Source organism: Microcaecilia unicolor, chromosome 7 (genome assembly GCF_901765095.1).
Source record: "Microcaecilia unicolor chromosome 7, aMicUni1.1, whole genome shotgun sequence".
Taxonomy (NCBI): domain Eukaryota; kingdom Metazoa; phylum Chordata; class Amphibia; order Gymnophiona; family Siphonopidae; genus Microcaecilia; species Microcaecilia unicolor.
In genome coordinates, this window is record NC_044037.1 from 79,664,344 (window position 1) to 79,689,873 (window position 25,530).

The following is a 25,530-nucleotide window of genomic DNA, read 5'->3' on the forward strand; positions in this document are numbered from 1 at the left end:
TTTGGAATTGGACCAAGCTTTATCTATGCAGTACATGCATTGAATCTGCGAATGTATTGTGGAAACCTACGTGACCCCTGACAAAGGTTTTCCCAAAACTTGGCCAGGTTGGGTCCTGTGTCCATTAAAGTTCACATTTGGATATATTCTTGTTGTGTTGGTCCTTCCTAGGATCGTTCCTGCTCTTTGGTTGTCTATTCTAAGGGCTGTGCCCGAACTGTTTACAGTTCTACATCAAACACAAGTGTAACTGTTCATCCGGCATATGCTATTAAACACCTGATACTGAAATCCTGAACCATTTGGCATAACATTTCAGTTACATAAGTATTGCCATACTGGGAAAGACCAAAGGTCCATCAAGCCCAGCATCCTATTTCCAACAGTGGCCAATCCAGTTCACAAATACCCGGCAAGATCCCCAAAAAGTACAAAACATTTTATACTGCTTATCCCAGAAATAGTGGATTTTCCCCAAGTCCATTTAATAATGGTCTATGCACTTTTCCTTTAGTAAGTCGTCCAAACATTTTTTTAAACTCCGCTAAGCTAACCACCTTTACCACATTCTCTGGCAACGAATTCCAGAGTTTAATTTACATGTTGAGTGAAGAAAAAGTTTCTCCGATTCATTTTAAATTTACTACATTGTAGCTTTATCGCATGCCCCCTAGTCCTAGTATTTTTGGAAAGCGTAAACAGACGCTTCACATCTACCCATTCAACTCCACTCATTAGTTTATAAACCTCTATCATATCTCTCCTCAGCCGCCTTTTCTCCAAGCTGAAGAGCTTGGTGCAGCGAAGGGAGACTAAAATGATAGCGGGGATGGGACGACTTCCCTATGAAGAAAGACTAAGGAGGCTAGGGCTATACAGCTTGGAGAAGAGACGGTTGAGGGGAGACATGAATAGAGGTATATAAAATAATGAGTGGAGTGGAACAGGTGGATGTGAAGCGTCTGTTTACATTTTCCAAAAATACTAGGACTAGGGGGCATGCGATGAAACTACAGTGTAGTAAATTTAAAACAAATCGGAGAAAAATTTTCTTCACCCAACGTGTAATTAAACTCTGGAATTCGTTGCCGGAGAAAGTGGTGAAGGCGGTTAGCTTAGCAGAGTTTAAAAAGGGGTTGGACGGTTTCCTAAAGGACAAGTCCATAAACCGCTACTAAACGGACTTGGAAAAATCCAAAATTCCAGGAATAACATGTATAGAATGTTTGTACGTTTGGGAAGCTTGCCAGGTGCCCTTGGCCTGGATTGGCCGCTGTCATGGACAGGATGCTGGGCTCGATGGACCCTTGGTCTTTTCCCAGTATGGCATTATTTATGTACTTATGTACTTAGCCCTATCCGCTTTAGCCTTTCCTCATAGGGAAGTCATCCCATCCCCTTTATCATTTTCGTCACCCTTCTCTGCACCTTTTCTAATTCCACTATATCTTTTTTGAGATGCGCGACCATAATTGAAAACAATGTTTGAGGTGCGGTCGCACCGTGGAGCGATACAAAGACATTATAACCTCCTCATTTTTGTTTTCCATTCCTTTCCTAATAATACCTAACATTCTATTTGCTTTCTTTGCCGCAGCAGCACACTGAGCAGAAAGTTTCAACGTATCATCAACGATGACACCTAGATCCCTTTCTTGGTCTGTGACTCTCTTAAATCTCCCCTTCAGTATGCTTGAAGACAGTCTGAACAACACCATCAAATGATTAAAAGTGGTACAGCTGGAAATATCACCATCTTTGCATGAGGGTAGCCACCAGACTTCACTAGTTTGCAACTAGTTTGCACTCTTCCAGTGCATTTAAGAATTTATGGGGATCTTTTACCAAATTGCAATAAAAAGTGGCCTTAGTGTGCCCTTACGTGGGTTTTTTCCTGCATGCTAAGGCTATGGGCATAGTTTGACAGTTTCATTTGGGGGGACAAAGGATGGGGTGTGACAAATTAGCATATTCATTTGCATACATACTCTTATACATATTCATTGTGGTTATTCAAAACACACACAAGCCTGAAATACTGATTATGAAACCAGCGGAAAATTTCTCTCATTATACCTCTTCTCACATTCACACATTCACATAACATCAATACACCTACTGGAAAACTAAACAAGCCAGATTAGTACATATTGATCCTGCATAGGCATTCAATGCTAGCAGAATACCTGGTCTCTTCCACACATGCAGAATGCAGATAAACCCTCACCAAATATAAAATATGTAACTACAGACTAAAAATAGAAATATGTAGACAAAAATTAAAATGAATTCCCAAGCAGCCAGACTTTGCACACAATACACCAGAAAAACAGTAATGTGTTCCCTCATACTGTGCAAAATATAAAGACAGCAGGTGTAAATCTCAAAACCTGACATATTCTATATACTACATTACTAATTAAAGGGTCCATTTAATAAGGTGTGCTAATGGATTTAGAACATACTAAATGCTAAGATGACCTATGGGCTTCTTATCATTTAGCACACACTAATCAGTAGTGCACGCTAAATCTATTAGCATACCTTAGTAAAAGAACCTCTAAGCATGGTATACAGGAAAGGCTCCTGCCCAGTTAAATCACCTCTGACCATCTAAGTAGTGATATTCAGTGGCACTTAACTGGACAGTGCTACTGAATATCATCAAAGACCACTCCTGTACAATACAGTTATTGCCATGGCAGTCTGTGGGCGGAGTGTAGAGGGAGTAGGACCTAATTGGTTGGCAGACCACTAATCAGTTAGGTAAGTAACTAAAGTTAGGACAGCAAAAAGACTGCCATAACTTTAGCCACACAGCTAAGTCTGAGTTTGGCAGGTGCCCACAAAGCCATATTGTAAATCACCAATGCTTTTGGCATGGACACCGATTTTCAAATTTCAATCACCACCCTAGCCCCTAAAGAAGTTTCGGCAACAAAATCCACAGTGTCGGGCATTAAAGAGTAGGGATGGCTCTTTTTGCTGAAGATTGGAACAACGTTTGTAACAGTGAATCTGAATTTGATCATACTGCCTTAGGCTGGTTTAAGTACAGATAGGTGACTATCTTTTTTTATTATTATGAAGATACTTTTGATGTTCTGTTTTGAGACCATTATTAAATTGGATTTGGGGGACATCCACTATTTATGGGTTAAGCAGCATAAAATGTTTTGTACTTTTTTTTGGAATCTTGCCAGGTATTTGTAACCTGGATTGGCCACTATTGAAAACAGGATGCTGGGCTTGATGTACCTTTGGTCTGTCCCAGCATGGCAATACTTATGTACTTAAATATATACTTATGAGTGTGGGGTTTTAATTATTGGAGTTTGTTTCTCAAAAAGCCTAATATAAATGTAACTGAATGATAACCCTTGAACAGGATTTACTCCACTGCATCTGATGTGCTATCTATAAACCTCTTGCAATGCACTAACATGGTCTTGCTAATTCATTGACATGTGCATAGACAAATCATGCACCACACAGCAGTATTCAATTTGCACTGCTGAATGGTTGTGCTCTCAGTATCCTCAATTACAGAGAGAACATTTCATAAGAAGAAAAACTATGATGGTAGTTTCCTTTTGCAGCAAGTATTGATATTTCATCTAAAAGCACTGTTAGTAACCTTAAGTGACAAAGGGGTCAACATTTGAGAAGGCAATGCTAGTATTCATTCCTGTGTACGAATAGAACACAGTTTGATGAATGTAGTGGCAATCGATCTGTGTACCTGCTCACAAAAGCAATACAGAAAGGCAGAGGAGGATGTTATCTGGCCTTTCTCCTCTTCCTGATGCTCAGGAATAATGCAATAATAACTTATTTATAAAGAACATTTTGTTGAAAATATCAGTAAGGAAGAGGAAATTTGGTATCCGAAAGGGACACGTTTTCTCCTTTCAGAAATGCTTTGATTAGAAGAACAAAAGTTAGTTTTAGGTAAGATATTGTTTTGGATCAAAAACAAACCACAAAACCTTGTCAATCACCATAATCACCTCTGAAAACATGAAGCTTCCCACTGGATGGAATGTCATTTTTTTGACATTTTTCATTTTTAGTTAAGATAAAACAAATAACTTCTAAAAACAACAAAGAATGTTTTTAAAGATTAATTTATATAGTGAGCCTTTTTTTTATAAATCTAGGACACCTTTGTTTCTTATCAAGTAATATTTCTATGATACTGTTTTGATTTAAAAACTTTAATATTCCGCTTGTTCTCTACACTAAATGCTCAAATAATCTTGCTCTGTAATTAACAAAGCAGAAGTATCTACTATTGACCACCAAACTCTATCAAACAGCTAGAGATAAATTTCAGTGCAGAGATATCTGTTTAACTTTATATAGATTAGCTAGCCATACAAAGTTATAATTAGTGGTGATGAACATATATTCAATTGTATAAACGTGGTCATTGAATATTTTACCCAAATCTAGTTATGCCTGATATTTGTTACAGGTAATATTACAAAAAAAAATTATATGAATAACAGTTAATTATTGCTACTATTTATCGGGGTGGGAAGGAATTTTACAACAGGTAGCAGTTACACAAGATAAAGGGCCCTGTTTACTAAGCAGCGTTATAGGCGTCTTAACGTTTTTAACACACGTTAACCATGTAAGGGCCTACAATATCCCTATAGGCGCCTACATGGTTAGCATGCGTGTTAAGTGTAGGCGCGCTAAAAACACTAACGCACCTTAATAAAGAGGGCCCTAAGTTTGAAATAGCATTTTGCATAAAAGTGGTTATTCTGACTTCCATTATCTTGTTGCAGGGACATTTTGAAAATAAAAGTTTTTAATAATTTCCAAAAGCAACTGTAATCATGTACAGCTCTAACTGTCCTTGGAAGAAGATTCCATCAGTTAGTACATTGATAGGAGAAGTCAGCAGAGGGGACTGTTTTGTAAACAATGTTTTTACAATTGGGATGATGGAGAATTAGAAATTCTCTGGATACAGGGATGGAATTATGCACAAGGAGGTCAATCAATTGGAGCATATAGTCAGGGGCCATACAACAGATAATTTGGAATGCAAAGACACATGATTTGAAGGCAACCCTGGCTTTGACTGGAAGCCAACATACCGAGTAAAGGAGTGTGGATGCCTTGTTAAACTGTGAGACTGTCACGTCTTCCACACTGGAACTAGGTTTGTGAGCCCTTGGGCCACTGCCGAGGAGTGGCAGCGGCAGGCAAAACCACCCTACACCAGAGACAGGGCAGAACTCTGACAAACAGTTAGGCTTCACCTGCACATGGCCACCTTTCACCAGGAGTTGAGCCCCTGGCTGCAGGTGACCGGCAGGACTTATAGGACAGGGCAGGAACAGGATCCCAACTCGGCTGAACCGGGACTGAGGATCAGAGGGGAAAGGAAAATACAGGGACAGCAAGGCAGGGAAAGGATAAGCTTAAAGGACAGGACAGGAAGCTGCAAGCAGCCACTAAAACAGGGAACAAAACACAGAATAACAAGACACAGAACTAAAAGCTGTCATCGGGACACAAACAGACAAAGACTAAACACAAAACTATAACCCAGAGACAGGACTAGCAAACAAACAACAACCTAATCTAACTACCCACAGACTAACTAAAACAGACAAGAATCAAGGCAAGAAAACCAGACTGAGCAGAAGTGCACACAGCACCCCAACAAACCTCAGGGCCTTAGGCGATGCAAAGGCAAAGCAGAAAAGTTTCAGAGTAGCTAATAAGCCCAGCAGCAGCTAAGGCTCAGCTGCAGCAATCACCAGGAAACTACAGGAGCTGTGCAGGTTCAAACAAAAAGAGCAAGTCTGGCAGTCTGGAAGATCCGGACCAGACTGGGCTGAAATCTGGAACGGGAAACAGCACACAGACAATCCAATGCAGCCACCAGCCCTGGACACCAGGGGGTGAGATGAGTGAGAGCCTGAAACCAGGGCACGACCGTGACAGAGACGTTACATACAAGCCTCGGGCAGTGTTTTGGGCAATTTGTAGTTTCTTTATGACCCTGTCCTTGCATTCTGCATACACTGCATTACGGTAAACAAACTGGGATAGTACTAGGGTTTGTGCTAAGTTTCTGAAAATTTCTTTTGAGAAAAGCGGTCCAATTCTTTTCACCCTCCATAAAGTTTATAGACCGTCTTTATCACTAGAGATACTTGCAGATTAAAAGAAAGATGTTGATCGACTGTAATACCTAGAATTTTCATGTTCTGTTCTAGTGAGAACTTACATTGATTTATAACAAATTATTTGGCTAGGTTATGGCCAACAACAATGGTTACTAGGCTGGATAGTAACATAGTAAATGACGGCAGAAAAAGACCTGCATGGTCCATCCAGTCTGCTCAACAAGACAAACTCATATGTGCTACTTTTTGTGTATACCCTACTTTGATTTGTACCTGTCCTCTTCAGGGCACAGACCGTATAAGTCCAAAGAGCTGTAACGCTGTTGCAGTAAACTTAATTGCAACAGCGGGGTGGGCATTGATACCGGAGATATAATTAATCTTTGACAAGTGAAATCCAAGAAGCACGAGAGACACATTATTATATGGATTCAAAGAATTACAAAGTGGCCCGTAGCTTCGAGTAATATTAAGATGAGTTATTCATTTGCATTCCAATTAAGTTTACTGCAACAGCGTTACAGCTCTTCGGAGTTTTAGAATTTTAACGGTAGTGCACTAAAAATCATTAAAAAAAGTGATGTGAGCACAGTGCTATATAAAGATGTTTATATTTAAAATTTAGTAAATTCACGATAAGCAAATATTGTGCACTACTGGAGGTTGGGGGCAGTCGATGATTATACTGGGTCACAATTGCAGAGGCTTAACATAAGCTAGACACAGTGTGCCTGCGTGTCAGTATGAAACGTCCCCTTACAAACAACATATTGCTGTTGTAGTTTGCTCTTCCTATATAGATTTGTGTTTCTAGGATAAGCAGCATAAAATCTGTTTTACTCTTTTGGGACTTGCCAGGTACTTGTGCCCTGGATTGGCCACTGTTGGAAACAGGATACAGGGCTTGGTGGACTTTCGGTCTGTCCCAATATGGCAATGCTTATGTTCTTATATTCTTATGTTCTAGTAACTGGAGCATATCAAAAACACACACAGTGAAACGTTACTTCTCAATAAGGGGAAAATGTCTCATCAATCTGTGGCAAAAGAGTTGTTCATATGCACACAGCATATGTGTGTGTTTTTGGTATGCATCAGTAGTTGTGAACAGTGAAGTTGATCTGTGGGGACATTTACTGCTAGTAACTGGAGCCACAAATCCAAGTGGATCATACAGGCAGTTTACTATTGAGAGGACACCATATTTGATATCTGGTTTCTTCTGTGTTGACACCTGTAATACAAAAATGTTATTTTTAAAGCCCCAGATAAGTCCAAGGATATGCTGAATTAGTAGCATGTCAATTTTCAGTTCTAAATCTTTTAGATGCTTTCTTTGCATGATCTCTGAAGAGCTTGGTATTGTTCAAAGCTATTTGGTGAAGCATCAGGTTAATAGCAGCAAAGTGTCAATCTATAAACTGCCTGGCATCTATTTGATATTCTTTCTCTCTCTCATGTGCTGTCTTGAGACTATCAGGCTTATTTTCGAAAGAGAAGGGCGCCCATCTTTCGACAAAAATCGGGAGATGGACGTCCTTCTCCCAGGGTCGCCCAAATCGGCATAATCGAAAATCGATTTGGGCGTCTTCAACTGCTTTCCGTCGCGAGGATGACCAAAGCGAAGGCAGGACTGGGGCGTGTCTAACACATGGGTGTCTTTAACCGAGGAAAAAAGAAGGGCGTCCCTGACGAGCACTTGGCGACTTACTTGGTCCATTTTTTCTTACGACCAAGCCTCAAAAAGGTGCCCGAACTGACCAGATGACCACCAGAGGGAATCGGGGACAACCTCCCCTTACTCCCCCAGTGGTCACTAACGCCCATCCACCCTAAAAAAACTTTTAAAATATTTTTTCCAGCCTCTATGCCAGCCTCAAATGTCATACCCAGCTCCCTGACAGCAGTATGCAGTTCCCTGGAGCAGTTTTAATGGGTACTGCAGTGCACTTCAGGCAGGCGGACACAGGCCCATACCCCCCTACCTGTTACACATCTAGGTGCCTCCCTTCACCCCTTAGGGCTATGGTAGTGTTGTACAGTTGTGGGTAGTGGGTTTTGGGGGCTCAGCATCCAAGGTAAGGGAGCTGTGCACCTGGGAGCAATTTGTGAAGTCCACTGCAGTGCCCCCTAGGGTGCCCGGTTGGTGCCTTGGCATGTCAGGGGGACCAATGCACTATGATTGCTGGCTCCTCCCATGACCAAATGGCTTGAAGTTGGTCGTTTCTGAGATGGGCGTCCTCGGTTTCCATTATCGCCGAAAATCGGAAACGACCATCTCTAAGGACGACCATCTCTAAGGTCAACCTAAATTTCGCAATTTGGGCGTCCCCGACCGTATTATCGAAATGAAAGATGGATGCCCATCTTTTTTCGATAATATGGGTTTCCCCGCCCCTTTGCCGGGAGGTCCTGCGAGGACGTCCTCATGAAAACTTGGGTGCCCCTTTTGATTATGCCCCTCCACGTGACTCTGAGATCAGCCCGCCGTGTAATTAGGTATAGTATAGGGATGGATATAATGACACATTGTTTTGTATGTTGATTTCAAATAATATATGATTAAACTATGCTACAGCCAAACTGCTGGGCAGACTGGATGGACTATACAGATCTTCATATGCCATCACTGTCTGTTTTTAAAATTCTTGACTTACCACCTTCTGTAATAGGTACAACCAAAGCAGTTTACATATTAAATACAGGTACTGTTAAATGTCTTTTCCCCCTCATTCTCCTTACCATATTTTAAGACAGGGGTAGAAGATTTAGAAGGATTTGATTTGTAGGATATGGGTGTAGAACTATAACATGTTTGTCACTGTCATACTGTGCACAAATATTGTGGTTTCACTTTCTTTAGATAGGTCAGCTGTAAGATACAATACTCCTATGAGCAAGTTTTATGTCTTCCAGAGCTTTGCCTATAAAGCAGTAGCATTTATTTTATTTTCAGCATTTATAACCCACCTATCTACACTTCTAGGTGAGTAACAACATCATATGCATAATTTAAAATGTAGGTAAACACAAACTTCATTACCTTCCTCTGGACCATTTCAAATCTTTTATGTCCTTAGCAATATACAGTGGGGGAAATAAGTATTTGATCCCTTGCTGATTTGTAAGTTTGCCCACTGACAAAGACATGAGCAGCCCATAATTGAAGGGTAGGTTATTGGTAACAGTGAGAGATAGCACATCACAAATTAAATCCGGAAATCACATTGTGGAAAGTATATGAATTTATTTTGCATTCTGCAGAGGGAAATAAGTATTTGATCCCCCACCAACCAGTAAGAGATCTGGCCCCTACAGACCAGGTAGATGCTCCAAATCAACTCGTTACCTGCATGACAGACAGCTGTCGGCAATGGTCACCTGTATGAAAAGACACCTGTCCACAGACTCAGTGAATCAGTCAGACTCTAACCTCTACAAAATGGCCAAGAGCAAGGAGCTGTCTAAGGATGTCAGGGACAAGATCATACACCTGCACAAGGCTGGAATGGGCTACAAAACCATCAGTAAGACGCTGGGCGAGAAGGAGACAACTGTTGGTGCCAATAGTAAGAAAATGGAAGAAGTACAAAATGACTGTCAATCGACAAAGATCTGGGGCTCCATGCAAAATCTCACCTCGTGGGGTATCCTTGATCATGAGGAAGGTTAGAAATCAGCCTACAACTACAAGGGGGGAACTTGTCAATGATCTCAAGGCAGCTGGGACCACTGTCACCACGAAAACCATTGGTAACACATTACAACATAACGGATTGCAATCCTGCAGTGCCCGCAAGGTCCCCCTGCTCCGGAAGGCACATGTGACGGCCCATCTGAAGTTTGCCAGTGAACACCTGGATGATGCCGAGAGTGATTGGGAGAAGGTGCTGTGGTCAGATGAGACAAAAATTGAGCTCTTTGGCATGAACTCAACTCGCCGTGTTTGGAGGAAGAGAAATGCTGCCTATGACCAAAGAACACCGTCCCCACTGTCAAGCATGGAGGTGGAAATGTTATGTTTTGGGGGTGTTTCTCTGCTAAGGGCACAGGACTACTTCACCGCATCAATGGGAGAATGGATGGGGCCATGTACCGTACAATTCTGAGTGACAACCTCCTTCCCTCCGCCAGGGCCTTAAAAATGGGTCGTGGCTGGGTCTTCCAGCACGACAATGACCCAAAACATACAGCCAAGGCAACAAAGGAGTGGCTCAGGAAGAAGCACATTAGGGTCATGGAGTGGCCTAGCCAGTCACCAGACCTTAATCCCATTGAAAACTTATGGAGGGAGCTGAAGCTGCGAGTTGCCCAAGCGACAGCCCAGAACTCTTAATGATTTAGAGATGATCTGCAAAGAGGAGTGGACCAAAATTCCTCCTGACATGTGTGCAAACCTCATCATCAACTACAGAAGACGTCTGACCGCTGTGCTTGCCACAAGGGTTTTGCCACCAAGTATTAGGTCTTGTTTGCCAGAGGGATTAAATACTTATTTCCCTCTGCAGAATGCAAATAAATTCATATACTTTCCACAATGTGATTTTCCGGATTTAATTTGTGATGTGTCTATCTCTCACTGTTACCAATAACCTACCCTTCAATTATGGGCTGCTCATGTCTTTGTCAGTGGGCAAACTTACAAAATCAGAAGGGATCAAATACTTATTTCCCCCACTGTATGGCCTCTAAAAATACTATAATACTCTAAGTGGGGTCCTTGCCAATGACTTGTGCAGGCTTATTAACATCTTTTTTCCTTCTGTTGGTTATGTCTCTCTCTATGCAGCCTTGCATCCTTCTGGCTATGACCACCACCTCATCATACTGTTCTGCCATCTTAAGATCTCAGACACTATGACCCCAAGCTTCCTCTCCTGGCCATGCATCTAGCATCTCACCCCCCTAATTCATACAGCTCCTTTGGATTTCTACTCACCCCAAGGGTGTGCATTTTGCATTAATTTCAAGTACCCAAAATTAACCAGTCTTCTAGTTTTTGCAGATCACTTCTCATGTTCACATATTCTTTCTTCTGGGATGTCCTTTCTGTTAGCAAATCTCTTCATATCATTTCAAAAAGGCAAACTTTTCCTTCTAACACTTCAGCATGTCATTCACAAATATGTTGACAAAATTGACCTCCAGTACTGATCCCTGAGGGCACTCCACTCTCAACTTCTTTCCCTCTGAGTGAATTGCATTACCACCTTGGGTCCCATCCCCAAGCTACTCAGTTTATTTATGAGCCTCCTATGAGGAAAAGTGTCCAAGAATTTTCTGAAATCTAAGTAAACTACATTCACAATGTGCCCTAGATCCAGTTCCTGGTCACCCAGTCAAAGAATTCAATCAGATTCACTTACAGGATTTGCCTTTAGTAAAGCTATATGCCTCAAACCTTGTAACTCATTGGATTATAGACATTTGACTATCCTTTCCTTCAAACGTGCCACTGTTACCATACAGACCACCAAGGCAAAGCTCACCAGTCTACAGTTTCCTACCGCTTCTCTCTGTTACCATTTTGTGAAGAGGGACCACATCTGCCTTTCTCCAATCCTAAGTACTTCTCCATTTTCAGGGATCTATTAGGGAAGGGAAGGGAATGGGACTTCATATACTGCCTTTCTGTGGTTTTTGCAACTAGATTCAAAGTGGTTTACATAGTATATACAGGTACTTATTTGTACCTGGGACAATGGAGGGTTAAATGGCTTGCCCAGAGTCACAAGGAGCTGTAATGGGAATCAAACCCAGTTCCCCAGGATCAAAGTCTACTGCACTAACCACTAGACTACTCCTCCGCATCCTTTAGTGTGCCCACCTATACCTCTCTAATCCTCAGTATTCTGGATGTATTCTCAGAACTTCCCATGGCTTTGTCCACATTCAGTTTACAAGTTGTTTATAAACACTTTCTTCAGTGAACGGAGCGGTATCTATGCCATCCCAATAAATAGCATGGTCAAACCTTTGAGGACCTTTGGCCTAGTTTTTCTTCTATGAATGCCAAACAGAAGTAGTTGTTGAATAGTTCTGTTTTTTCTCATCTCTCTCAACACACTGATCATCACTATATTTGAGTCTCGTAATTCCATCCCTGGCTTTCCTCCTTTCACCATGTACCTGAAAAAAATTCTTGTCACCATGTTTATACCTTTGTCATTTTTCTTCTGCCTGTACTTTTGCTATCTTGATTTCTGTCCTCAGCTTTATGCAGTATTCCTCATTTTGTGATCTACTTTATTTTGTAAATGGTGTCAGATCAATATTCAAAGTGATTTAGGCAGGCAGGAAAGGCTCTTGCATGCTTAAATCACTTGTGGACACCTAACCTGGCAATGTCACTGAATATCGACTCTGACTGTGCATGTTTGAAGCAGTGGTGTACCAAGGGGGGGGGGGGGGGGGCGGTGGGGGCGGTCCGCCCCGGTGCATGCCGCTGGGGGGTGCCGCGGTGCGCGCCTGCTCTGAGTTCGCTGACTTCTTCGCGCGCTCGCTGCAGCTCCCTCTGCCCTGGAACAGGTTACTTCCTGTTCCGGGTCAGAGGGAGCTGCAGCGAACGTGCAAAGTCAGGGAACTCTGAGCAGGCGTGCGCTGCGGCACCCCCCAGCGGCATGCATCCGGGGGGGTTCGCGCTGCATCGGGGGGTGTGCACCACCCTGAGTGTCCGCCCCCCCTAGGAACGCCACTGGTTTGAAGTGAACAAGTCAGAGGTGATACAGGAGCAGAGCTAGGGAGAAGACGTTATACAGGTGTTGGCAAATATTCAATGTTAACACCCGCATAGGTAACTGGGCAAATTTAGGACTGCCATTTTGTTGAGGCAGCCACTACAGGGTTTGCTTCGCCTCCATCATCCCCATTGGATCAACAATAATTTTAGGTAGGCTGGAGTGGGGCTATTGTTAAGGGTTCGGAGGGGGGCCATGCCATATCAGGGGGATGGGGATAAGAGAGGAGTCAGGGCCTCAATGGAGGGAAAGGGAGGGATGGGAGATTGGGACCCAGGGGCATATCTGGACTTCAGCGGTAGGGGGTCAGAGCCGAGTTGAGGGGGGCAAATTTTACCCCCCCCTGGCGCCACCGACCCCCCCCGCCACCATTGCTGACACCCCCCCCGCCGCCATCGCCACACCCCCGCCACCGCCGACAACCCCTGCCGCCACCAGCACCACCTTCAACAAGTTTGACCCCCCCTCGACCCACTTGCCATCCGTCGCCGTCTGTACCTTTGCTGGCGGGGGACCCAACCCCCGCCAGCCGGTCTCTCTTTCTGCGTTTGGTTTCTTCTGAGTCTGACGTCCTGCTGCACGTACAATGTGCAGGATGTCAGACTCACAGAAACAGAACGCCTTGCGATCTGCAGGGCTTTGTTCTGTTTCTCTGAGTCTGACGTCCTGCACGTTGTACGTGCAGCAGGACGTCAGACTCAGAAAAAAACAAACGCAGGAAGAAGACTTTGGCTGGCGGGGTTGGGGTCCCCCGCCAGCGGGGTTGAGAGGGGCGTCGACGGGGGGGGGGGCCAGGCCCCCGTGGCCTCATACAGCTACGCCCCCGTTTGGGACCTGAGTCTTGACTTGTCAGGGGTGGGAGGGGTTTTGGGTCTCACTGGGGGTGGAGGGGGGGGGATCAGGACCAGAGCAGTGGGAAGGCAGCTCAGAGGGGCTGGGGATTATTTTTGATTTATGTAGGTCCCAGCAAATATTCAGCTGGTGCACACATAATTTATGTGGTCCCAGCTGAATAGCAGTTGGGGCCTGGATAAGCTCCGGCAGCCTGCACTGAATATCAGGGCCTAATTTATGTGGTGACAATTAGCGTTTAACGCCAACTGCTGCTGGCTGAATATTGGCTGGTGCCTTTTTCCTTTACTTTTGCAGCCATCTCTTTGAAAAACCGTATTGGTTTCCTTTTTCTTTAATTCATTTCAGTATTCATATACCGCTTAGACCTAAACGGTTTATAGTTTCATTTCTCGTGTTTACTTACTCTTTTTATGTAAAGAACTGTTTAGCCCAGTGTCCCTCCAATTACTTTTCTCCTCAACCCTACCAGCATCTCCTTCAAGTATGACTCCACTTTGCCAAAATCTGTGTATTTGAAATCCAGGACTTTAGTTTGGTGTGACCCAACTTCACTTTAGCTCTTATATGAAACTGTACTGTGCAGAGATCACTGCCACCCTGGTGAGCTCCCACCCAGACTTCAGACATACTTGCTCCATTTCTGAGTATTAAATCTAGCAAAAACCTCCCCTGGTTGGTTCCCTCATCATTGTCTAAGCAAAGCCCCTTGTAGTGTATCTACCATCTTTCTTCTTCTTTCCAGATTTGCAGATGGGATACTCCAATCCCCATCCAGTAGACCGAAGCCACCAGCATCACATCTCCCCTTTCTGCCCACTTTGTAATATCATCATTCAGAATCTGTTCAGATCATTGGTTTAAGTTGGAGATCTGTAGATTAAACCATTGTGGATGAATGTTTCTGTACAGATATGTGTCTCTTTGTAGGAGGCTACTCACTCCTGGGGTAGTTTCATTGGTCACCCCCAATGTACCCAGCATACACCAGACTGTTTCTTGCCTTTGCCAGATCATGCATAAACATAGAAAATAATTAAAAGGTAGAAAAAGCAATTTGATTTTCTATTTTATATGTATGAATCCTGAGAGATCTATTTCTCGTGTAAACTGGGCCAGCTTCTTCACAACATTCTTGATATGCATCAGCTTTGCCTGACTTGAGTTCTAACAGCAATCCTCAAGTTCACACAACTTATGGCAGTCTTCATTTTAGATTTTACAAAAGCTTTCAGTTATTTAAAAAAGTGTATTTTAATTCATTTCTGGAGTTCTCTAGCATTTTTCTAGCTTTCCCTATGCTATTTAAACCTGCTGTGGAATTATTCTGTACTAAGTCTCTTCACCAATGTTGAGGACTCGTCCAGTTATTTTACCAACACTTGGAGCAACTGTCCGGGGTTCTTACGGTGTTCCTGAATGTATACTTCCATATTCTGTATTCTTCAGCAGAGATATCATATTTGACAAGAGCAATATTAACAAGTTTACAACAAGCCAAGTATTTGGCCAAGTCTGGCACATCTCATGCTCCAGTTGGGACATAAGTGAAGCACAGCTGCAAGGTATTATGCCAGCTTAACACCATGAGATAGGGGAGGCTGATCTGATCTGCCATGCCTTATGAAAACTTTAGAGATGCAGGCAGTGGAGCTGAGTTACAAGGCCTTCGAAGTTCTAGTCCACAAACATAGAGTTGATTCAGAGGAAAATATTCCCATTAATCTCTTCCTGTTAACACAGTAACATAGCAAATGGTGACAAAACTTGAAATGGCCCATCCAGAAGTACAGAATAACTGCCACTGCATCTAGGGATATATCTGCCATTTCATTCAAAATGTCCCCTCCCCAACTTCTTAAAAGCACAGAAAATTATTTTACTGCTGTTTTGAGCTACCATCTCCAATATTTGGTTTGCTTAGCTTCATTTGGTTTGAACGAGGGATGTGTAACAGCTAGTTGCAATTTTGTGGCCATGTGATGGACTCATGACCAGGGGTGTTTGGGTACATGCATCAAGTAATAGGTCTCACTATGCATTTATGTGGATAAGGAGCCAGCAGCATAGAGTTTGTATGCTTGCAACATGTGGAACACTGTTGTGGTGGCTGGCATCCGTGCCAGTGGGTATGTGAGCTCCATTAAAGTCTACATCATGGAAAAGCTGCATTGTTTGAGCATCTGTTATCCCTTCTGCTTCAGGTTCTGAGAGCAAAGTCATTTTCTTGAAACATGGTTTAAGACATAGTCTGTTGTGCACTAGACAGGATGCTCTGGAGCAATTTGGCTGATTTGTCTCTCCCGACCTTCTCATTCTGCAGCTGTTTCAAGGATCATGGCCCATACCTCAGCATAAGCTGCCTCCTCTTCATGACATAACATTTCTAGATTAGCATCTAGTTTGGACTTTTATGTGCTGCAGCAGTGACAGCATTAGCTTTATGCTATTCCTCCCACTCAGTTTTCTCACAAGCAGCAGACATGGTAGCAGCCTTCTACTACTTTCTCCAACCATTTTTTCTTCTTATCATTGGCAATGGCAGCAAACTGTCTTGTGTACCTTCTTTGATTCTGTCTCTTTCTAGCTTTATGGTGGCTTCTTGTGCTATAGAAAGGTGCATGCCCTGCACTTTCTGCTTCAGCATGTGTCTTGGAACAGCTGTGCTTGCTGTGGACAGACTCTAAGGAAAGACTTTATTGACCTTAAAGATCTTTATCCTATATAATAATTCTCACCTCCAACGGATGTGCTTGGGACTGTGCTTGCTGGAAGTGGTCTGCTAGGCAGGCACTCACTGACCTCAGTGACAGACAATTTGGCAAAGCAAACAATCTGATGCTGGCCATTAGGACACAGGTTGATAGGAGAGTTTTAAAAGACTGAAGGACCTAAAAGTGTTAAATGGGGGGAGGGGTAGTTCTGAACAACTGAAAGACATGAACATTTGGGAAAGGAAAACAATCTGAATGCTGGCCATTAGGACACAGGGTAGATAGGAGAGTTTTAAAAGACTGAAGGAACAAAAGTGTTAAACTGGAGAAGGGGGTGGGGGTGGGGGGAGTTGTGAATGACTGAAAGACATGCAAATTTGGGACAGGAAAACAATCTCAATGCTGGCCATTAGCACACAGGGTACATAGGACAGTTTTAAACACTGAAGGAACCAAAAGTGTTCGGGGGGGGGGGGGGGGGGGGGGGGGGGGGGGGGGGGGGGGGGGGGGGGGGGGGGGGGGGGGGGGGGGGGGGGGGGGGGGGGGGGGGGGGGGGGGGGGTGGGGGGGGGGGGGGGGGGGGGGGGGGGGGGGGGGGGTGCATCTGAATGAATGAAAGAAATGAAAATTTACGAGAGGAACACAATCTGAATGCCGGGCATTGTACCAGGTAATAGGACACTTTTTTAAAAAATTAAGGACATGAAGTATTACATCTTGGGGGGGTGAGGAGAAAGCGCGGTGGGTATCCGGATACTGGCGTTAGGCCATGGGGGTGACATAGACTTTTGAAAGGACCCAAAGTGTGGGAAGGAGAGGAAAAGGAGGGAGGGAACGGGTGAGGGCATTAGGACAGGGAGGGGCCCTGTCACACACTCTCATTCTCACCCACACACTGTCACACAGACAGTCTCTGTCACCCAACCCGCACATTCACTCTGGCTCTCTCTCAAACACTCCCAGGAAAACCTTGCTAGTGCCCTTTTCATTCGTTCCAGAAATGGGCCTTTTTACTAGTATATTATAATTTCCATAATTAATACACCTACATGTTAGTTAAACATATCATAAAATAAGAAAGTTTTCAAATGCTTCCAAAACACATATAATTAGAAATTAGTCTGAGTTCTAAGGTAAGCTATTCCACAATCTAATTACCTGATAAGAAAATTTAATGTGAAAATGTGTTATATGATTAAAGTCCTTTCCATATCGGAAAGTGTAATTTCATTTGTGTCCTCAAACATACATTACTATTTACAGTTGGAAAATCACAAGGTCAGTCATATAGGTGTAGATTCAATATGGCACTCAAAGTTAGTGCCGAGATGATCCGTGCTAATCTAATATTCTGTAAAGGCATTCTGCACATATATTTCACTAACAGACATGCAAGGAATTTCAAAAGTGATCTCCTCAGAGAGTTTCCTTTGAAATTTTTAGACTGGTGACCCACATGGACCCTGTTGACTCTGCATCCAGTGGAGCCGTCTCGTGGTGCTTGAGCACCCCCAATATTGAGAAAATCCTTGTATGTCCAGGGAGGGGTCATTTCCATTGGGCTTAGCCCCCCAAATTTGAAAAGTTGGCTCCTATTCTGCATCTATTTTATTGCAGATACAAAGTCCACACATAAGTCAAATGCAGGCACCTCAAATAAAATTCCTGCACATTACTTGCTGCTTCTGCCTTCACCTTCTCCCAGCACATTTTTTTTGTAGTAAAGGATTGGCATTTCGCAGTTCTTGATTTTACTTAGGTAACTGTTAGTTACCTGAGCAAACTCTTATGAAATTTCACCTCTCCATCAAACACAAATGATGAGGCTAACAAGTGGGTTACAAAGAATGGCACAAATTAACCATTACTGTGCCACTGCATCAGTAAGCTTCCATCCTTACTTACCAAAAAAGAGTTCGGAAGCTGCTGAGATCACCGTAAACTCCTCGATGCTTACAACATTGGGGTCAAAGGAATATCACCCAATTCTCATACATTTCTTCATATTGTTGTGCATGTTGGACAGCTTTTCGTACTGTTCTCGTGCAACCTTTGCAAAGCTGTGAGTTTTTCTGTTAAGGAAGACTTCCAGGAATAAGAAAACTCAAGAAATTCAAGCAGCAGTTCCAAGTCAGCATTAAGCATTCTTCCCAAATTTCATTTCTGCTAAACACACACCTTTGGTGCACTATTGTCCCTGATAACAATGAGTCATTCTGTTTGAGACAATACTGCTAGATTTCTGTAGAAGGATAATGTATATCTTGCATATTAATTACGGGGTATTCTATAACATAGGTGCTAACACGTAAGCATCTGTTAAACAAGTAAATATTTAGAATAATATTTATGTACATATGTGTGCACATATCTCTAAACTGCCAGAATTCTGCTAACCCAATTCTGCAATTACCTGCTTAACTTATATAGAGTATTTGCAAGGAGCCATACACACGGGTGCAGCTTGGGCGGGCATCCAACTTATACATAAAACTTATGGAATTCTGGAACATATGCAATATCTGTGACCATTAGGAGCTAACACTTATACCAGCTCTGTGGCATTTACAGAAAACATTGGCCGCCGGGGACTTGATTGAAACACAAAACAGACCATGGAGGATGTAATGGGGCAGTTCTACAAACTAAAGAGTAGCAAATCTCCTGGACCGGATGGTATTCCTCCAGAGTACTGATAGAACTGAAAAATGAGCTTGCGGAGTTATTGTTCGTAATATGTAATTTATCCTTAAAATCGAGCATGGTGTCGGAAGATTGGAAGGTGGCCAATGTAACGCCGATTCTAAAAAAAGGTTCCAGAGGAGATCCGGAAATTATAGACCTGAGTCTGACGTTGGTGCCTGGCAAAATGGTAGAGACTATTATAAAGAAACAAAATTACAGAGCATATTCAAAAGCATGGATTGAGACACAGTCAACATGGATTTAGTGAAGGGAAACCTTGCCTCACCAATCTACTACATTTCTTTGAAGGGGTGAACAAATGTGGATAAAGGGGAGCCAGTTGATATTGTGTATCTGGATTTCAGAAGGCTTTGACAAAGTACCTCATGAAAGACTCCAGAGGAAATTGGAGAGTCATGGGAAAGGAGGTAGTGTTCTATTGTGGATTAAAAACTGGTTAAAAGATAGAAAACAGAGAGTAAGGTTAAATGGTCAGTATTCTCAATGGAGAAGGTAGTTAGTCGGGTTCCCCAGGGGTCTGTGCTCGGACCGCTGCTTTTTAACATATTTATAAATGACCTAGAGATGGGAGTAACTAGTGAGGTAATTAAATTTGCTGATGACACAAAGTTAATAAAAGTCATTAAATCGCGGGAGGATTGTAAAAAATTACAAATTATAGCTATGTCATGCAAGGTTCCACGTTAGGAGTCACGGACCAAGAAAGGGATCAAGGTGTCGTCGTTGATGATACGTTGAAACCTTCTGCTCAGTGTGCTGCTGTGGCTAAGAAAGCAAATAGAATGTTAGGTATTATTAGGAAAGGAATGGAAAACAAAAATGAGGATGTTATAATGCCTTTGTATCGCTCCATGGTGCGACTGCACCTTGAATATAGTGTTCAATTCTGTTTGCCACATCTCAAAAAAGATATAGTGGAATTAGAAAAGGTGCAGAGAAGGGTGACAAAAATGATAAAGGGGATGCGACGACTTCCCTATGAGGAAAGGCTAAAGCGGCTAGGGCTCTTCAAGTGGAGAAAAGGCGGCTGAGAGGACATATAATAGAGGTCTATAAAATAATGAGTGGAGTTGAATGGGTAGATGTGAAGCGTCTGTTTACACTTTCCAAAATACTAGGACTAGGGGACATACGATGAAGCTACAATGTAGTAAATTTAAAATGAATCAGAGAAAATGTTTCTTCGCTCAACGTGTAATTAAACTCTGGAATTCGTTTCCAGAGAAGTAGTAAAGGCGGTTAGCTTAGCGGAGTTTGAAAAAGGTTTGGACAGCTTCCTAAAGGAAAAGTCCATAGACCATTATTAAATGGACTTGGGGAAAATCCACTATTTCTGGGAAAAGCAGTATAAAATGTTTTGTACTTTTTGGGATCTTGCCAGGTATTTGTGACCTGGATTGGCCACTGTTGGAAACAGGATGCTGGGCTTGATGGACCTTTGGTCTATATGGCAATACTTATGTAAGGCAATTCTACAATGTAGCGCCTCCTTTTGGGCACCTAATGTACTGCGGAAAGTACCAGTGCTATAATGGAATCAGGGCAAACCCATATCAGTGTGCCTGAAATGAAGGTGCATCTGTTTATGCCAAGTCAATGGCAGGCATGAGGGCATACCTGAAAAACACCACACAATGCGCACATCTGATAGCACTCTATATAATGCATGAGTTGATAGCTGGCATGCCTGTGTCCTGCACATGTGTATGTCCCCTTACAGGTGCGTGCAAAGGCACTCACACTCTACCTTACAAAATAGTGTGTAGTGCATTAGTGTGCATAACTGTCTATATAGGCACCCACTTGTAACTACTGTCATGCATCTAAACAAACAAAAAAGAAAAAATATATATATGTATATGTATAAAGATCTCTAAGTAGTAGCTTGCATCAGGTACAAATGTGAAGGACTATTCTATAACTGCATGCATGTAGTTATGTATGTCATGCGCACATAAGGTCCAAGATAATTGGCACTTACATGCATATGTGCACTATGCGCTATTCTATACAGAATGAATAAGAACATAACTGCACATGGGATGTACATGTGGGTGGAGAATGGGCAGGACATAGGTGTATCCCATTTATGTATAACTTAAAGAATACTGTAAGTTAGGCATGACATGTAGCACTTAAGCGTGGCCAGTTGTCTGCAATTGATTGGCATAAGTGAGTATGTGTAACTTTGTACACTCAAATGCAGATTTACACCTGCATTCTATAATAGCATCTGTGTGCACAGATGCCATTATAGAATTGGAATTAGGGCAAACCATCAAGGTGCCTAACAGATGGAACCCAGTTATAGACTTGCTCCTATATATTAAATAATTACTGTACCTGAATGCAACTCACAATGAACCACTAAGAACTATGTGCTAATCCAAATCAGCTTTTATAAGAAAAAGTCTCCTACCTCAACTGTACTTAGAACTCCTTAGAAGGGATTAATTTCTAAATCACAAATTATGGGGTTGATTTAGTAAACGGCATTAAGTGCTACTGAACGTTTAACATGCACTATTTTTGTTATTTTTCTGGAGAGGGTTGTCATAGGCATGGAAACATTATTCAGCTAGTGCATTCACATTAGTGTTATGTTAACTGGCTAACACGGAGTTAATGAAGGAGTGCTTACATCTTAGGATGCTAAGCACTCCCGCATTAATATTTCTGCAGGTCTCATGCACTAATGGAAAAATTAACACAGGTCCTCTAAAAAAGAGCCCTGTTTTAGGCATGTGCTAGAAATAGGCTTAGCACGCAGGAAAATCCCATGTTAAAACACACTAAGCCAATTTGAATGTTTTACTGTTGTAATTGTCTATTGGTCTGTTTGACTTTCTTATCGTACACTACCTTGAGTGAATTCCTTCAAAAAGGTGGTAAATAAATCTTAATAAATAAATAAAGATTATACATGTATGTGCCTGCTTTCTATACTTTAATATTTTCTTAAACTACTGATAGGCCAATGAACATATGCCACGAGGCTCATTTCAAAGCACATAGATTTACAAAGTTGCATGTGTTACTAAGGGCCAATGATCAAATTCCTCACACTGTTCGAACAGTGCTGAAAAATTAATGCTGAAACAGTGCGGGGAACTAAAGCCCCAATGAACAAAACTAATAGCTTACAAATTTATGCACACTATTAGTTTTGAACATGGGGGGACTTCTGCAGGAGGATTTGCGTGGGCACGCGCCGAAGGCACAAACCTCTCGTAGCCGCTGTTTGACAGGTCAAACAGACCAGGCTGGAAATCCCCCCACCTCGAAACCCTTCCAGACAAGTTTTCCTGGTGGCCCAGTGTGCTACCCCCATCCCCAACCGGTGGACCTACAACACCAAAAACGTTCCCTGATGGCTCAGTGGGCAACCCTACCCCCCACCCACCTGGCGGTCTAGTGCCCTCCAAAACAAACCCACACTCCCCCCTGTACCTTTAGAAGTGGAGGACGGAGTGGAACTCCCTCCTCCTGGGACGCCACCATCAAAATGGTGGTGTCCTGCCCTGCCTGGGATGCATTGGGTGGGGCTTTATGCTGGATAGGGCTCCTCATTCCTCTCCAATGCTAAGCAAACCCTAACACCAGTTCCGAGTTGCCGTTTGGTTTGCCGCAGAAGCAGCGCCAATTGGGAAGGAATAAGTAATGCCCTGTTTTGCATGCATTTGCAAGCTACTTGAAGTCAGAGCCAGTAAGCTCATTGATTCACACTCTCACCGGCTGTGATCAAGGGGTGGGAGGAAACGCGGGGGCTAGTACAGCGCTAATAGCCTCTAACGCCTGTGCTTACTTCTGATCTGATCATCGGTGAATCAGTAACTTTGTAAGTCTAAGTGCTTTGAAAATGATCACCATAGAATTGCATAAGGCATGGCAAAAAAATGTAAAACATGTTTTGAATTTATTGCTTGGTCTTATTACAACAAAAAATCACTGTGATGGCTTATTGATGAAATGTAAAATTTTGATAAAGGGAGAAAGTATTTTAATTCTTTATTATTGAGAGGTAGATTCCCTCATCCCTTCCAAATGCACTTGGATCCTTTTTTTCTATGTAACGGTGCGCTGAAGAATAATTCTACTCTCCAGTGGGGAAAAATAATTACAACCTTGAGGACTACATCCAATATGCTCACATTCCATTCTACTACTTCAGAATCCTCTGAGATTTCATCACATGATCTTGCATTTCAGCTCTCCTATTAACTGTGCATTTTATATATTAGAGATAATTAGCATTTATAAAGTAATAAACTTGCAGTCCTATAAATGAGTCCCAATGTTGGGGCTTCAACAGTGCTCATAGACAATGCTTACGTACGCAGGGCCTTCTTTTAATGTTCTTTCATCATAATAAAAAGGATCAGCTGATAAGCTGCTGTTCAGGCATCTTCCCTGCCAACAATTCTATTTCCTTATCATAAAAACTGACCTTCTTCCTTTTCACTAGTGAGTAGACTTGAATGACTGTCATTCTAAAGCTTTAAGGTAGCTAAGTAATGTTAGAAGAAGAGATGGATAGAATGAAGCAGCAGTAGAGCTGTAGATATTCCGGAAAAAATATTGGTTATTTCTGTACTTGTTATCATGCTGACTTTGGTCTCTGAAGTGCAATCAGTATATACGGTACTACAGTAAGTACAGATCCCATTCACAGTGATTGTGACTATAAAGTAAAAGGAGTGCTTTTGTGGGATAATTCTACAAAGGACACCTATGTGAAAAGTCCAAAAAAGCAATGTTGCTTCCCTGTAACAGTTATTTTCCATAGACAGCAGGATTTAAGGCACACAAGTGGGCAAAGTCATCTGAGACATTTAGAAGTGTTTTGTAATTTCATCAGTCCAGAAAATGTTACAGAAAATTCAAAAGCCAAAGTTCATATGGGTTGGTAGGATGCTCACACAAGGGTCACAGACTGAGGAAAGAGAGTACCAACGTATGAATGCCAGATCATGTTTTGATGTCTGATTGATTATTCTTAGGCATGATGTCCAACAGTTGGTACAGACCGAATATTGCTGGAAAATCCCTGCGATGACTTATGAAATTACTTATCAGGGCACGATCCATTCCATAGCTGTCAAGGAGAAATAAATGCTTTATCCTCCCTATTTCTCTCTTTTTCTTTTTTTAGTTATTGATTTGTTTGTTGAAGTCCTTGTGCCTACAGATGTGTATGTAACTACTGTTTGAAGATGGAGAAAAGATTATTGGGTGAAAATATGAATTTATGTGGTTTACAGAATGATGACAAAGCAAATAACACATTAGGGCCCTGTTTACTAAGCTGCGTTATAGGTGCGTTAGCGTCTTTACACACGTTAACCATGTACGCATGTTAACTGTGTATGTGCCTACAATATCCCTATAGGCGCCTACAAGGTTAGCACACACACTAATTATAGGCACGTTAAAAACACTAATACGCCTTAGTACACAGGACCCTTTGAGTAAACTGAAAAGACAGAGGCTCATAGAGGCATGCTTAAATGCAGAAAATGTATTAGTTGACACCGTTTAGATACAGTCGATATAGTGTAATGTGGATCATAGGTCATCACCATCATGGAACACATCAGTGACAGGAACAGAAAAAGGCACAGCTTCATAAAAACAACTGCTAATAAAGTTGCAAGTAAACAACATCTAGCCAAATATCAATGTGAAATTTATCAAAGCCATATTAGACATATTACAGACATATTAGAAAAGCAGCTTAACTGGGGACATTAAGGAAACACTGCATGATAGCGATAGCTAAGTAGACGTTAGGTCACTAATAACTGAAACGGAGGTTCTCTGATAAAGGATTCTTTCCCATAGCATTGAAGCCTGTACTGCAAGAAAAAGCTGGCAAAAATCTACAGAATGTGTCTGATGAGTGTGCTGGTGATACACAGAGCAGCATGGAATCATGTCATCCAGCAATGGCGCAGTGGTAGATCACAGCGACTGCACAGAGTAAGAATGTTGCAATTGCGCAGTGGAACCTCTCTGCAGGTTTGTGTAGCGAAAGCAAGGCAGAGTAGACTCTGTTAACTGCTTCCTATCATCCAGGAAATATTTGTTTCAGGCAGCGGTTCAAGCCAACAAGTGATGGAGGTGTCCGTTCATGACTTGGGTTTTCCTGTACACTATGACTACAAAGAATAAGTCACAAACCTGGTTGTGGTGATGCCAGAGATGCTCTATTCCAGGGTTAGCAACCATGGTCCTTGAGGGCCAAAACCCAGTCAGGTTTTCATGATTTCTACAATGAATATGCATGGATCTATTTGCATACCATGGAAGCAGACAATGCAAATCATTGTCATGCATTTCATTGTGGAAATCTTGAAAACCGAACTGG

The 25,530-nt window shown here is 42.4% G+C and overlaps 1 protein-coding gene across 1 annotated transcript in view; it reads right to left on the reverse strand.

Moving 5' to 3' along the window:
• DIAPH2 (diaphanous related formin 2) overlaps positions 1–25,530 on the reverse strand; it is a 1,482,340-nt gene that overhangs the window by 308,058 nt on the left and 1,148,752 nt on the right. Inside the window, exon 25 of the mRNA XM_030210672.1 lies at positions 18,363–18,519. Coding sequence (XP_030066532.1) covers positions 18,436–18,519 — 84 coding nt within the window. The 3' untranslated portion in view covers positions 18,363–18,435. The remainder of the gene's footprint in view (positions 1–18,362; positions 18,520–25,530) is intronic.